At 39.0% G+C, this 13,176-nt stretch overlaps 1 protein-coding gene across 5 annotated transcripts; it reads right to left on the reverse strand.

Annotated features, from left to right (window-relative positions):
- Positions 1-1,465: 1,465 nt before the first annotated feature.
- Positions 1,466-11,207, reverse strand: tom1 (target of myb1 membrane trafficking protein). Of its 5 annotated transcripts, none has more exons than XM_084744589.1 (16): positions 11,020-11,206; positions 9,262-9,346; positions 9,061-9,139; positions 8,813-8,962; positions 8,533-8,667; positions 8,298-8,432; positions 8,010-8,126; positions 6,901-7,031; positions 6,761-6,803; positions 6,526-6,640; positions 6,374-6,437; positions 5,318-5,387; positions 4,811-4,876; positions 4,294-4,356; positions 3,708-3,747; positions 1,466-2,198 (listed from the first exon to the last, which is right to left on the reverse strand). In XM_084744589.1, the coding sequence occupies exons 1-16, from the start codon at positions 11,069-11,071 to the stop codon at positions 2,104-2,106; spliced, it is 1,440 nt and encodes a 479-aa protein (XP_084600715.1). In that variant the 5' UTR covers positions 11,072-11,206; the 3' UTR covers positions 1,466-2,103. The 5 variants fall into 5 exon arrangements, with proteins under 5 accessions (XP_084600715.1, XP_084600714.1, XP_084600719.1 ...); XM_084744588.1 differs by having other exon boundaries at positions 6,901-7,034; XM_084744593.1 differs by lacking the exon at positions 8,298-8,432 and having other exon boundaries at positions 11,020-11,207.
- Positions 11,208-13,176: the final 1,969 nt, after the last annotated feature.

Genomic DNA, 13,176 nt, shown 5'->3' on the forward strand with positions numbered 1-13,176 from the left:
AACACATGTTTCATAGGAGGCTAATTATGGTTCAGTTCCATTCAAGGCAAAGACATTGCCATTGACCCCTTTTGTTCTGTACTCCAATAACAGTTGAGCAAAGTGAAGTGATATCTTGTGAAAAAAAAAGTGACACGTAGTCACATCTTAAAGTCAGGGCAGGCAACATGGTTTTGTTATCATTGAGAAATAATTTCATAATCACCTTTCACAATATTGTATATCATGTGGTCTGAGGCAGAACTAGATTTCTGCGCCTCCTCTTAGTTCTGTTGTCAGCCTTTACAGAATCTGGCCCGTGACAGAAGATTTAAACCAATCACTGGTCATCTCAGACCGGGTGTCCCACTTGGCTGTTCCACTAGTGCTGCTGCACATGTACATTCCTTCGATGAGACTCTGAATCATGTTGGAAACTCCTGCAGGAAAAGTCGCTATAAAACAGAATTATCAGAAAGAGAGTCTTAAAAAGAGTCCAGACAATGAACAACATGCTCAGCCCAGGAGTTTGTCAGGTCACTTTTGACTTCATCCTCAGTTGCGTTCATTCAAGGCTTTGCTGAGGTCTGAGAGGACTGGGTGGAGCTGAGACACAGAGCTGACAGACAGCTGCTCAGAGCTGGACAGCTCTGCAGGAGAGGGTTGTTGGAAGACTGGAGCTTCTGGAAGAAGAAACACAGGAGCTGCTCTGATGACGGCTCCTTTATTGGCCGGATGGGGGCTCAGGGTATATGTTTTAAACTTTTAGGATTAAAAAGCAAATTGATTTTTACTCCCGTTTGTCAACCTCTGCAATGGCGATCTATGAAGAAATCGCAGACCAGCCAGACCGGAGCTCAGCGTTTGTTTTTTAAACTTTTGTGATTAAAAAGTGGATTTATCTTCAAATTTGGTTGTAAACCTGTACGCAGCAGTGACCCTCGAGGTGGTGTTTACAGTAAGATAATCAGTTTCTCTGTCCATGTTTTGATTGCTGAGGAGAAATGTATTTGAAAATCATGTGTGAGTAAAATCAGAAGGGATATAAAGGAAAGAAAGTTGACCGAGGTACTAAGATTGGTCAACTACCATTAAAAGCAAAGAGTGGTGGGACTTAGGAAGGGTACTTTCCATGTTGGCTCACTGGAAAGGTTCTGTTACACTAAATGGAATGGGACCTTAATCAGTATCACAGATAACACCTGTTTACCCACTTATTTCATATCAAATGTGGCTGCTGTGAAAAAGGTCTATACTGATAATTATGAAATGTTAAACATGGAATAGATCATACCAGCGCCTAAAAATAATTTTTAAATATCTGTCATGTCAATTAAGTCAAACCAAAGCCACAACTCCAATCTAATTGACAACGGAGAGGATTTAAAAACAGATTTTCAGTAACACCACACCTGAGAAGGCATGAATTGGATTATACTGTAAGAGACTTGCTCTGCACCTTGAGGTCAAATGAGAACAGCCAGACTTCCAGTTAATAGTTTTAGTTTAATATGACAGCAGTCTGTCACGACTTCCTCTTAAACTTCAAGTAAAACACTTTCACAGGGGAATGTTGGATGTAAAAAACCTCATTCAGTTTTCATCCTACATCAATAATGATGTGAAGCCTCAGACTATTTCATTATGTAACAGCTGAGCCTCTCTTACATACAAACACAGTGTTTGCTACTTTGACAGGGATGTTTTCTGTAACCCACCATCATGTTTGACAACATATATACTGTATATCAGCAATATAATACATCATCTATGTTGCAAAAGTTGCTTTCTGTAACAATATCCTCCCTCTCATTCAACAGCAGGAATGTAACCATATAAAATGTGCAAATATTTGCATTCCACACATGGACAAACCCTCATAACAATGTCAAGTAAAAACCTCGGTCCTTCATCGAATAACATTATTTTTTTTTATCGGTTATAAAACACCTCTGCTTCAGAGTAAAGAGCAGTTTACACAGCTATGATGTCCTTCCTCGTATGGGCTGTAATTCCCATGTAAAATGTGCCATTCAACCATTGATGTAAAAGTAATCTCCACTTCTCAGCTGTTGGCGAAGGAGCTTCATGAGTACTGTTAGTTTGGCAGGTTTAAGGAGCTGCTTAAGACTCGGAGTGGTTGGTATCTTGTGAGGAAGCCCTCAGCGATGGCAGACGCTCAGCTGCTTTTGCTCTTTCTGCCAAAAACCTGTCAAACTCTGCAGAGAGAGAAAAGGATTAGATGAGATTACACTTCATCAGTTATCTAGAGTGAACACACTGAACGGAATAGGGAGGAAAAAATGCAAACAACAGTGGGATTTTATCAAAGGATGCTGGCGTCAACATAAATAAATTGCAGAATACCATATGAGACTTTTTACATTTACAGCCCTAGACTTGTACAGATTCTGTGGATTCAGGTCTGTGTGCGTGTTCATTTTTAGTTATTTTATTTTTAGCCAATATTTAACCAGGTCTGTCCCACTGAGAACAAGGATCTCTTTTACAAGGGAGACCTGGCAACGGATAGCAGCAGCACAAAGTTTCAACAGTAACGTTGATTAGTGTTGACGGGACAGGGACAGCCCTGTTAGACGAACTGAAGAACCCCTTCATCAGCATCACCAGTCATGTCCCAAACATTTTCATTTTAGCAATTATATAAAAATGGAAATTGAAATGTACTACTACTTCTTTGGTTGACTGTATCAGACATAAACTGATTAAATTCCAAATTTAGATAATTTTGTATTGTTACATAAAAATAAAAATATGGCGGCAGTCTTTCTGTAGTAGAAAGCTGTTTAGAGTTTCTGCTAAATACAGCTACATTTCTAAATCGCAAACATTTTCTGTGCACTTTTCTTCACTTTTCTTTGTTTGAGCAAGAGCGTCAAAGTCAAAGCCACAATGTTGTGACGAAGTACCATGACCCAATTGTGTGGCAGATTACAATTATGTAATCAGATTACGATTTTGTGTTCAGATTACAAAAATAAGTAACTATAATCAGGCCAGATTACTTTTGGATGTGTAATTAGGTTACATTGTCAAGGATGAGTTGGTTACATTTTTAACTGCTTCTTTCAAATACGGCAATTTTAAAATTCTGACACACAGGGTTTTTTAAACACAAAAAAACACCTCTTACAAAAATGTTTTTATTTGCACTGAGAACATCTGTGATGACTGAAAAGAAAAAAGAATATTTGTTGAACTTAGTATTTTCAGTACTTAATTTTGAAGTAATCCAAAATTATTCAGTTTAGATTTCATTTGTTTGTAATCCAAACGATTAAGTTACTAATTTAAAAATTTGCAGTATTATCTGTATTCAGTTACTGATTACATTTCAAAGTAATCTGATCCAGCCCTGGTCTGAAGTGAGGTAGTGTTTGGCACCGCATGCCCAGTAAAACCTCTAGTGCCACCTGCGGGTCAAACGCTGAAATATCTAGCAGCAGATGTGATATTGATGGGTGGAGATTAGTTCATGTACAGAAAAGGTGGAGCAAAAACGTGATTGAAAACTCCAGTTCAACCTGTAGTTCCAAGCATATCCAGTCCGTTCAGCACAACAATCAGTGCCAGAGGACTGTATGCAACTACACACCAGATACACAGTCAGTTTAACATGCAACACATCAGAAGCTGCAGGTTTACATTAAAATAAAATAAATGATAAAAGCTGCTCAGAAAAGTACAGATATTGTAAAGACTCTCACCTTCACTGGTCACACCGTCTGAATCCTCAAAGTCATCGTACTGCGTCACAAACAGGAAAGACATTCTTCTTACAGACAGTATAAACAACTTGAGCAGTCAAAAGATGAATATGGTAAAAGGATATCTGACTGTATCAGATCATTCTGAATAGTTTGAACTGTTACATTTACTGCTTGATATTTTGACACGTTTAAAATAGCATGCTAGCATGCTAACATTTGCTAATTCGCAACACAAACTACTAGCTGAGGCTAATCCAAAGCACTGGAGAAGTTAAAATTTTGACCTGATGATGGTGCTACTTAAAAAGTTAAAGAATTACCGAAGTGATAAGAATTCATTCAGGAAAATGAATGAAATTCTAAAACAAATTTTTATGATAATCCATCAAATACTACATTGCAACCCTAGTATTTATTGAGTTTGTGACACACAGTAAGAATATAAAAGTTTCAAGCAATGAATAATAAGAACATTTGATGCAGTGCACAGACTATATTTGAGCTTATGGGCTCAACTGTAGAGGTTTGAAATGAACAGGAAAATGTGCAGTAAAGCCATATAAAACACAATCATAACATTTACCTCATCATCCAGTTCTAGCCATTTCTCAATATCATCCATTACAGTGGACTGGTTGATAGGAATCTAAGAAAGAAAGCAGAACACCTGAGTGTCAGTGCATTAAAAATATAATATCAATTAATTAAATTAATATAATACCACGTAAAACTTTATGAAGATGTAGCAAAGCTACCAAACCACCAAAAAAAAAGGCTAACAAAAGAACAACCACATGTCGGTGAGCAAAGCATGAGAGATATGACAACAATGCAGCATCTCAGGACAGTGAAACCCAAACGCTGTCATGCTCTGAGGGCGTAGACACAAAGTCAACTCCAAAAACATCTTCTTGTCTTCACCACACATAAAAGCATGCAAACAACTCTGTTTTATCGCAATACCTGAACCAACAAACCCCCCCAAAAAGATCCAAACAAAAGCAAACCAGACCACGACAAAAGCAAACTGAAAACCTCATGACAGAAGAGGGTGTGGTGAATCAAAGTGAAACTAGGACACATTCTGGACACAGACCCACCATTCCCCTTTTAATCATCCAATCTAACTTTGGTGAGGAGCTGCAGGTGGAGGCTGGGCTGCCATCCTTCATGCACAGACAGAGAGTTTGTTTAGGAGGAAAACAGTTACTGAGACAAAGCAACATACACACTTAACTAAACCAAGGAGCATTTTGTAGATCAGGTAATTCTCTACCATTTCTTGAGTGGAACTCACTGAAACTCCTTTAAATGATACAGCTCTGTGTACACTGTGTACAACACGATGAGTATCTATACAGAAAGCTTCTTACTCCTTTGTATATAAAACCTCAGAATTTAACTTGAGGATTGTGTCAAATGTGAGAACTATTATGCATAACAATGTGTTTTTCATTGCAAAGGCTAGACATGTGTGCAATTTCCACACTTAATTTTTCTCAAGGTCCCAAAGGTCACATATCAAATGAGAAAAATTCAGCCGATAAATACTGTGACTAAACCTGTCACAAAGCGTAGCAGATGAATTACATGGCACATTTTCTTACCGTTCCCGTGTTTAGTAGTCTGCTGTCCTGAGCCTGAGCCAGGCCGTCCACTGGAACCTCACTCTGCTCGCTGAAACACATGATTTGCACGTTGGTTAACTGCCATGTAAACTAGTAATTTCAGTCAACACGCAGAAAAACGCCGGCACATATCTTACAAAGGAATTACAGGGACTGAGTTGGAATTAAAACTCCAAAACAAAGATCAGCATCTCTGCAAATGCCATTTCTGAGAATTTGCTCGGGTAAGAGCTGCAGGACTGCTCTGTAACACTGTACTTGTAATATTGCTATATAACAAATTAGCAGCATTTGCTTTGTTATTTACACAACATTCATTTAAATTTAGCAGTTCTCAACCTTTGTTATCTGATGAACTCTAGTACCCTTCATCAACACCACCATGTTCTTTTCAGAGGGTTTTTTAATGTTATTAGCAATGTTTTCTTCCTGGGTCAACACTTGATCACCTATAGCTAATAACCTCTGAGAACTACTCCCTCAAAGTTTTCTTGACTTTAGACATTGATATCCACAGTAGCTGAGCAGATTTTTACTATTCAAACTACATTTTAAATATCCACTTTCCTTTTCTGTCCATTATTTTTTTATTTTTTTATTTTATGTTCAGCTCTTTGAGAAAAGCTTTGTGATATCAGGTTATAATAAACTTGATTTAGTTCTTGTGCAATTTGAACTGCAGTGTTAATGAACATAGGTCTATGTGAACAGATGGATGACACCACTATATATTAATTATTACCTCTACTAACTATTTCAACTGATTATGTATTACATTTAGCTATTTCAACTATTTACTTTTAGTTAACTACTTCAACTGTTTTTTTGTTACCTTTAGCTAAATTTTAGACTTCTCTGCTCACTAGTTGACTAGTTTTATTATATTACATATATTTGTCAACCTACAAGATAATTTCATAACTAAAGAAAGTCGCTGTTTGTCTTTTTCTGTGGGAATCAGTGTTTTAAATATGATCAAGAATGTAGTCTTTGCAACTGTTTACCGTGCTACTTTAGTTTATGGTCTTTTTGTACCTGGGTCTTTGTTGAGTTGAGACATTTGTTTTCTGTGATAATGTGTCATCTGATTCACTTGTACCTGCAAGAAGAACAGCAACACATTTATAGAATACTAATCAGGCGTACAGTACACTGTGTCTGTGCAGTGTGAGGACTGGAGTACTTACTAAGCCTCGCCATCTGACTGGACAAACCGTCAGCTCTTGACTGGCTGAGTGAGCTGTCATTGGTGACGGATGCAGTGTTCAGATTGAGATCTGTTAGGTTGACATATGTGTGGTTCTGACAGACAAAGAAGAATATATTGAAAGGCCACGATGCAACATTTCATAAAATTATGAGAGTTCAGCTGTGAATTATATGAATAATAACCAATTTAAAAATGATTGCTGTGGTCTTTACCTGCTGTGCTGTGCTTGGACCATTTGCTATTCGTCTTTCAAACCTATAAAACAGCAGAACAGAATTATAAAGTTAGTGAAATACAATCCTCTGGCTTTATTAATAAATAAAGTAGTATAGTGATAATAAATGTAGTTAACCTGTGGTAGCGAGTAAATGCAGTGTTCATTTCATCGTTAGTTGCCAGTAACTCCTCGATCAGCTTCTCCTCGCTGAGTTTAGGAACGATCTTCACTATCCTCTCTTGCATTTCCTTACATACTGTGTATAACTGCTAATGACACAATCAGACAAAGAATGTGTGGGTGGGGGGCGTTGAAGGGGCAGATGCAACACAAAATGTATATGGTACGAGATCAGTTAAGGGTAACGCACTGTTACTCATCATAAATGGATGGACACGGTTTTCTTGCACAGAATACTCCACATTAAAGGGATATTTTGGATTATTTCATGTAGGATTGTATCAGGTGCTCACTGATAGTCAGTGTTTACCTACAGTAGATGCTGATTGGTGTGGCCCCAATTAACAGAAGCAATGTACTACTGTGGACAGGGTCAACGAGAAAAGGTATTTTAGCCAATTTAGAAAAGGACCACCTAAAGAAATCAATATCAGTTTAAGTGTATAATATATTTTTATTTTCAGTAAGCTACCTAGCCCTCAGACAGCCTTTCCTGAGTGGAAACCACTGTTACAGTAGCCAAATATCACTCCCTGCAAGCCAACCAAACTCCATTGGCAAAATCGGTCATTTTACCGTGCAGTTCAAGGGAGTTGCTGGTCTCAGTCTTTGTTTGTTTGTGTTATTGTATGGCTTTGGTGAATCTGAACGATCATTTTTAAGTAACAAAGTCACACAACAACAAACTAACTAACAGATAAAGACCAACAACTCCCATGTTCTACAAAGTAAAATTACCGATTTTGCCTAAGGAGTTTGGTTGGTTTGGAGAGAGCTTACATAATGGTGGTTTCCCATCAGAAAGGCATGTCTACCGATGAAGGGGTGAAAATATTCTAAATATAGTGTGGAGTTAAATTGTTTTTTTTCTTTTTTGTTAACCTTTTTTGAAGTGGTTAAAATACCTTCTGTCGCATACTTTGCTGCATCTCCAAATTTGATCCACACTGACTGCCATCTACTGTAGGTAATAACACTGACTATCCATAAGTACATCATACAACCCCACTTCAAACAATTCAAACTATCCCTTTAATAAAACCCAAGTCTTTTTTTGTTTTTACCTCCAGCAGCTCCATGTCTGCTTGTTTTACCGTGACGGGATCCAGCTGACTCATCATGTCTGACATCATGGTCAGGTTGCTTCGCACCACTCCCAGCTCTGCCTTCAGCATTTTTATCTGGAATATCAATAATGTTTCCTGAGTAAACACGGCTATAACAGCTCCTCGCAAAGGACACATTGATTTCATGATTTCAGGCCAGAGGCCAAAATAAATCAAGAAACATCGATTCAAAAAGGAGTTGTCGGACAGCATTTTTGCTAACACGGAAAAAAGCCAGGCCATCACCTGGCTGGGAGTGAAGGCATTGGTTCCCTCTAGGGCCAGTTTAAGCTCAGAAGTCTGGGGTGGGATGAGCGGAGGTTTGGAGGATAGGACCACAGTAGGCAGAGTAGTGACAGCAGGACCATTCCCAGGCAAGGTCTAGTAAGCAAAGGCACAGAAATGACCCGAAAGAAAAAATGACCAAAGATGATAGGTTTCCCCCAGACATCAGCAGGAAGCGCACCTGCCGTGTTTGTACCTTTTGTTGGGGTTGGCCGGATGAGTAACCGTCCAGTTCTGTCATGGGGAACTCAAGTCCTTTCCTTCGTAGGTCTTCATACACCGACACCACACCCGTCAGGTCGGGCGAGCTACGGAATGCATCAGCCCACGCCTTGACAAAAGAAAACCACAAATTACTACCAGACTGTAGAACACTGTGACAACACCAACACTGATTATAGCATGCCAACAACCTGATTTTTCTTTCTCCATGTTGCCACAGTCTTGCCAAACATGTAATGTGGCATTTTTTTTACCTGTACGATGCTAAGCACTCTGTCATGCAGGACTAATGGAGGGTTGTTTCTCGGGATGATCGACCGCACCAGAACGCCCTCTACAAAATCCCGTGTCGTCACCAGGATGTGAAATCTGTAGCCGCAGTTCTTCACACAAGTCTCCAGGACCTAACATCATATGGTGGCGAGGAGAAAAGACTTGCATTTTACAACTCGAACCAAGCGATGAGAACATAAATCGAGTTGACGGGGTGAACAACACTCACTGTGAGCGCCAGCATCACCTCCTTGAAGTTCTTGTTCCCCACAATCCTTTTCTTTATAGCTCTGACTGCATCTTTGGGTCTGTAATCAGAGAATTTTCAACATTCAAAGGCATGTATCCTCCAGAGGACTAGCTTGTTAGTGATGCTAACAGATAACAGACTCACACACACACACACACACACACACACATGCAAACACACCCTTCCTCTGCGCTGTTGATCATGTCACAGATCTCCATGTTGAGGGCCCAGTCTTCTGAAGGCAGGCTGGAGCCGGTTGCAGCCTCTGTTGGAAAAAAAAGGTGAATAAAACTGCTGATTACAGTGAATAGTGTAGTAATTAAGAGTTTGCTCAGGAATTGGTCTTTTAACTTGCCTTTATGTTTATTAATACGGTGATTTAGTCAATTATTCGTGCCTAGAATATGTTTCTCACAATATAATAATTTTTTCTTAGCATGTCAAATATTAACACATAGTGGCTACAGTACAAACACAAACAAAAACAATTAGTCCACAAGTTAAGTTTGTGGTTTGTGGTGTTCCACAGGGATTAATCTCAGGACCCTCATTAATGGAAGTAAATGATATGAAAGCTTCAGTTGACTGTGAGCTTTTCTGTATGTGGATGATTCAGCTTTGTTAAAATGGAAACAGACAACTTTTCAACAATCTCCAAAGCACTTCCAAGTGGTATTATAATTCATGCCACTGTTCCGAAGACGACACCTGTGCACATTGTAGTAGCTCCGTGGAGAAATGATCACAGGGATCAATCATAGGACCCTTATACATCCTATTATCTGTAAATATCGTGAGCTTTTTCTGCATGCTGATGATTCAGTTTTGTTCAAAATGTGTCTTTCACACAGAAAAAATGCTTAGTCAAGAAATGTTGAACTTAGGAACATAGCTTGTATCATTGTATAGACAAACTTCATGATTTCATTTGGTAAGACTGAATCTATTTTATTTGCCTGAAATAGTAAACTTGCGCAAACTAGATTTCTTAATGCCACCAGCAATGGAGTTAAAACAAAAGGTATCTGATCACTATATGGTTAAAAAAAGATAATGAAGTCTAATGCCTATCTAGCCTTAATATTTAAAATATAAATACCAGATTTTTAATGTTCGTTGGAAAAATATGTATGAAAATTGATCATTTTGGAGAATAACAATTTTTGTTAAACTGCGAAGTTTCCTGCCTCTATGACCACTGTTACCTCTGTATATCTTTGAATAAAGTGTTATAAACATTTGAGGGATCATTGCAAAAAACTGTATATATTCTGTATAAAGAATATCAGCTGACATGTCCATATCAGAATTCTTTTGTTCTCTAATTTCGGAATCGTCATCTGACCCAAAAATCCCTGGTAAACAGGCAACTTTTTGATGTATAGATATGTATGAGTCAGTGTATTTAATGCACAGTTTGAATGAGTGACAGCCTCCTACATCTACTCTAATTAAATTTTGCTTATCTATTTATTTTAATGCCCGACTCAATTCCCATCAGTCAATGAGAGCACATGTGCAATCAGTGGGCTGAATATGGATCTTAATTTAGGTCAGGAGGATGTCGGCCACTCTGTGTCCCGCCCAGCTACTGGCAGCCTGAACAGACACAATAACAGCCAATCAAATCGAGGATGACAGCATCTTAATCCCGCCTCGCGCCAGATCATTGTAGAGCGGACGCGTCAATCAAACCATAAACCGTCGCTCCTCTTGTCAGCCTCAATAAATTCGGATTCATTATTTTAATGTTCTGACATTAAAGCCTGCGTAGCCCGTGCAATAATAAAAATCTTAATAATAAAGAGGAAGAAGCAGCTCGACGGAGATGAGCGTGTTAGCGGCGCAGTGACTCCAGCACAGATGACTGAACCGGACCGAAGCATTTCGTTATTACAACGTAACGTAACGATCCGTGTCGGTTATCAAACAGCTCACCGATCCGCTGTCCCACCGGCGTGCTGAACGGATTCCCCATTAAAAACTCCATGTTGAGAGCGGCGAGGGCCCAGCAAAGCACCGACGTCCCCGGCAGAGCAGAGCAGAGCAGAGCCGAACGCTCCCCACTCCTGCAGAGTCACACTGCTGCTGCTGCTGCTGCTGCTCGCACAACAAAGTGGGACACTAGTTGAACTGCGTCACACTTTAAAGGGAAAGCAGCAGCAGCCTCCAGTCTGGTCGATGTAACGATGTTAGTGCACTCCACACAGGCACTTAGTATATCTGCACCCACCGCTGAAACATAAAGTGCTCTCAGCAAGTCTTCCCTGTCTTTATATCAGCTGTTCTGAGACAATAATGATGTTACTGCTTCACTGATGCTGCAGATGATGTAACCACGTACACAAGGGATGCCATCTGTTACTATGAGGACTGAGGCATCAGATGTATGCTGAAACACATGGGAACACTTTACCTGAAGCTGAAAAACTGATTCATTTGCACTTATCATTATTATTTTTAGCCATGCAGCATGGGATGTATGGGATGGGACCCCAAACAATGAGGATATAAGTAAGGATTAAAACTGACCAATAAATATAAGCAGATTGTCTTGTGCTGGTGAAAAATACATGTGCTATGTATATTAAATGCTAGTGCACTTGAATGTTTTTGCAGGCAAACTAATCATCAGAATACTTAAAGTGTGTTAATGGTTAGTTAAGCTTTCTATTTTGGACCAACTCATTTTGTACAAAGTTAATTTTAGTTGTAATTGTAATTGTATTTAGTATACTTTTAAGTGCTAAAGTGGAAAAATTTAAAGTATACCTTTTACACTGGGAGTGTATTGCTGTGTATGTGTAACTGCAATTCCACAAAAGTTGGGACGCTGTGGAAATGTAAATAAAGCAGAATTCAATTATTTGCAATTACTCTTCACCTTATATTCAATTAAATACAGTACAAAGACTAACTAAACAAACTAATGAATTTTATTGTTTTTTGTATAAATGTATACTCATTCTGAATTTGATGCCTGCAACATGTTTCAGAGAAGTTGGGACAGCAGTGACAAAAGACTTGCAAATTTGTAGACAGCTCAAAAAATACCTGCTTGGAAACTGGCGGTATCATGATTGATTCAACAGTTTAAGAACAACATTTCTCAACACACAAGTCCAAGGAATTTGGAGATTTCACCATCTACAGTCCATTCATTCATTCATTTTCTGTAACCGTTTAGTCCCAAAGGGGCCTATCCCAGCTGACATTGGGCGAGAGGCGGGGTTCACCCTGGACAAGTCGCCAGTTCATCACAGGGCTGACACATAGACAGACAACCACTCACACTCACACCTACGGGCAATTTAGAGTCACCATTTAACCTAGCTTGCATGTCTTTGGACTGTTGGAGGAAGCCGGAGAACCTGGAGAGAACCCATGCAGACACAAGGAGAACATGCAAACTCCGCACAGCCAGCTGGGGGATTTTAACGCAGGACCTTCTCGCTGTGAGGCAGCAGTACTAACCACTAGCATCACCATGACGCCTCTACAATCCATATTATCATTAAAAGATTCAGAGATTCCAGAGAAACCTTTGCATGTAAGAGGCAATGCTGTAAAACCAACATTGAATTCGTGTGACCTTTGACCTCTCAGGCAGCACTGTATTAAAAACTGTGTTGTGAGAAAACAGTTTGGTTTTGCATGGTAGAGTCTTAACTTGGATTTGTAGATACACCGACAAAGTCACATATCAACATGCAGAAATGCAGGTGAAATGTCAACTTTGCAAAAAATGGAGAAAGGTAATCTGCTCATATTCATGTCAGTTTAACCCTCATCATAACATCTAAACTGTTACTATAATAAATGCAATTACAAATTCCTTTGTACCCACAGCAAACAGTGTAAATGTCATTTTGATTACCAGCTGTTCATATTATATTCATATTGTATGTTTTGATCACATTTAATGGTCACAAATTTCCATAGTAAAGAGGACTTCTTAAGCTATGAATAACAAAACGTTGGAAACATAATGGTTAAAGTAAAGGATTTTCCAAACTTTTTTAAACCAAACCCTGGATAAAAAGAAAATTTGAGCAGCAGAAGGTAAAATATCCTGACTCTAAGTTTGTAGTATGG

The sequence above is a fragment of the Lutjanus erythropterus genome, chromosome 19, assembly GCF_056507025.1.
Source record: "Lutjanus erythropterus isolate fLutEry1 chromosome 19, fLutEry1.hap2, whole genome shotgun sequence".
Taxonomy (NCBI): domain Eukaryota; kingdom Metazoa; phylum Chordata; class Actinopteri; order Lutjaniformes; family Lutjanidae; genus Lutjanus; species Lutjanus erythropterus.

What these genes read in the sequence shown, in the direction of transcription:
- tom1 (XM_084744588.1), bottom strand. Translation starts at nt 11,071, where the DNA reads ATGGAGTTTTTAATGGGGAATCCGTTCAGCACGCCGGTGGGACAGCGG. An exon ending in GTCCAAGCACAGCACAGCAG is followed by an intron (nt 6,641 to 6,760) that starts GTAAAGACCACA and finishes TTTGTCTGTCAG; the next exon opens with AACCACACATATGTCAACCT. An exon ending in AGACGGTGTGACCAGTGAAG is followed by an intron (nt 2,199 to 3,707) that starts GTGAGAGTCTTT and finishes CTCTCTCTGCAG; the next exon opens with AGTTTGACAGGTTTTTGGCA.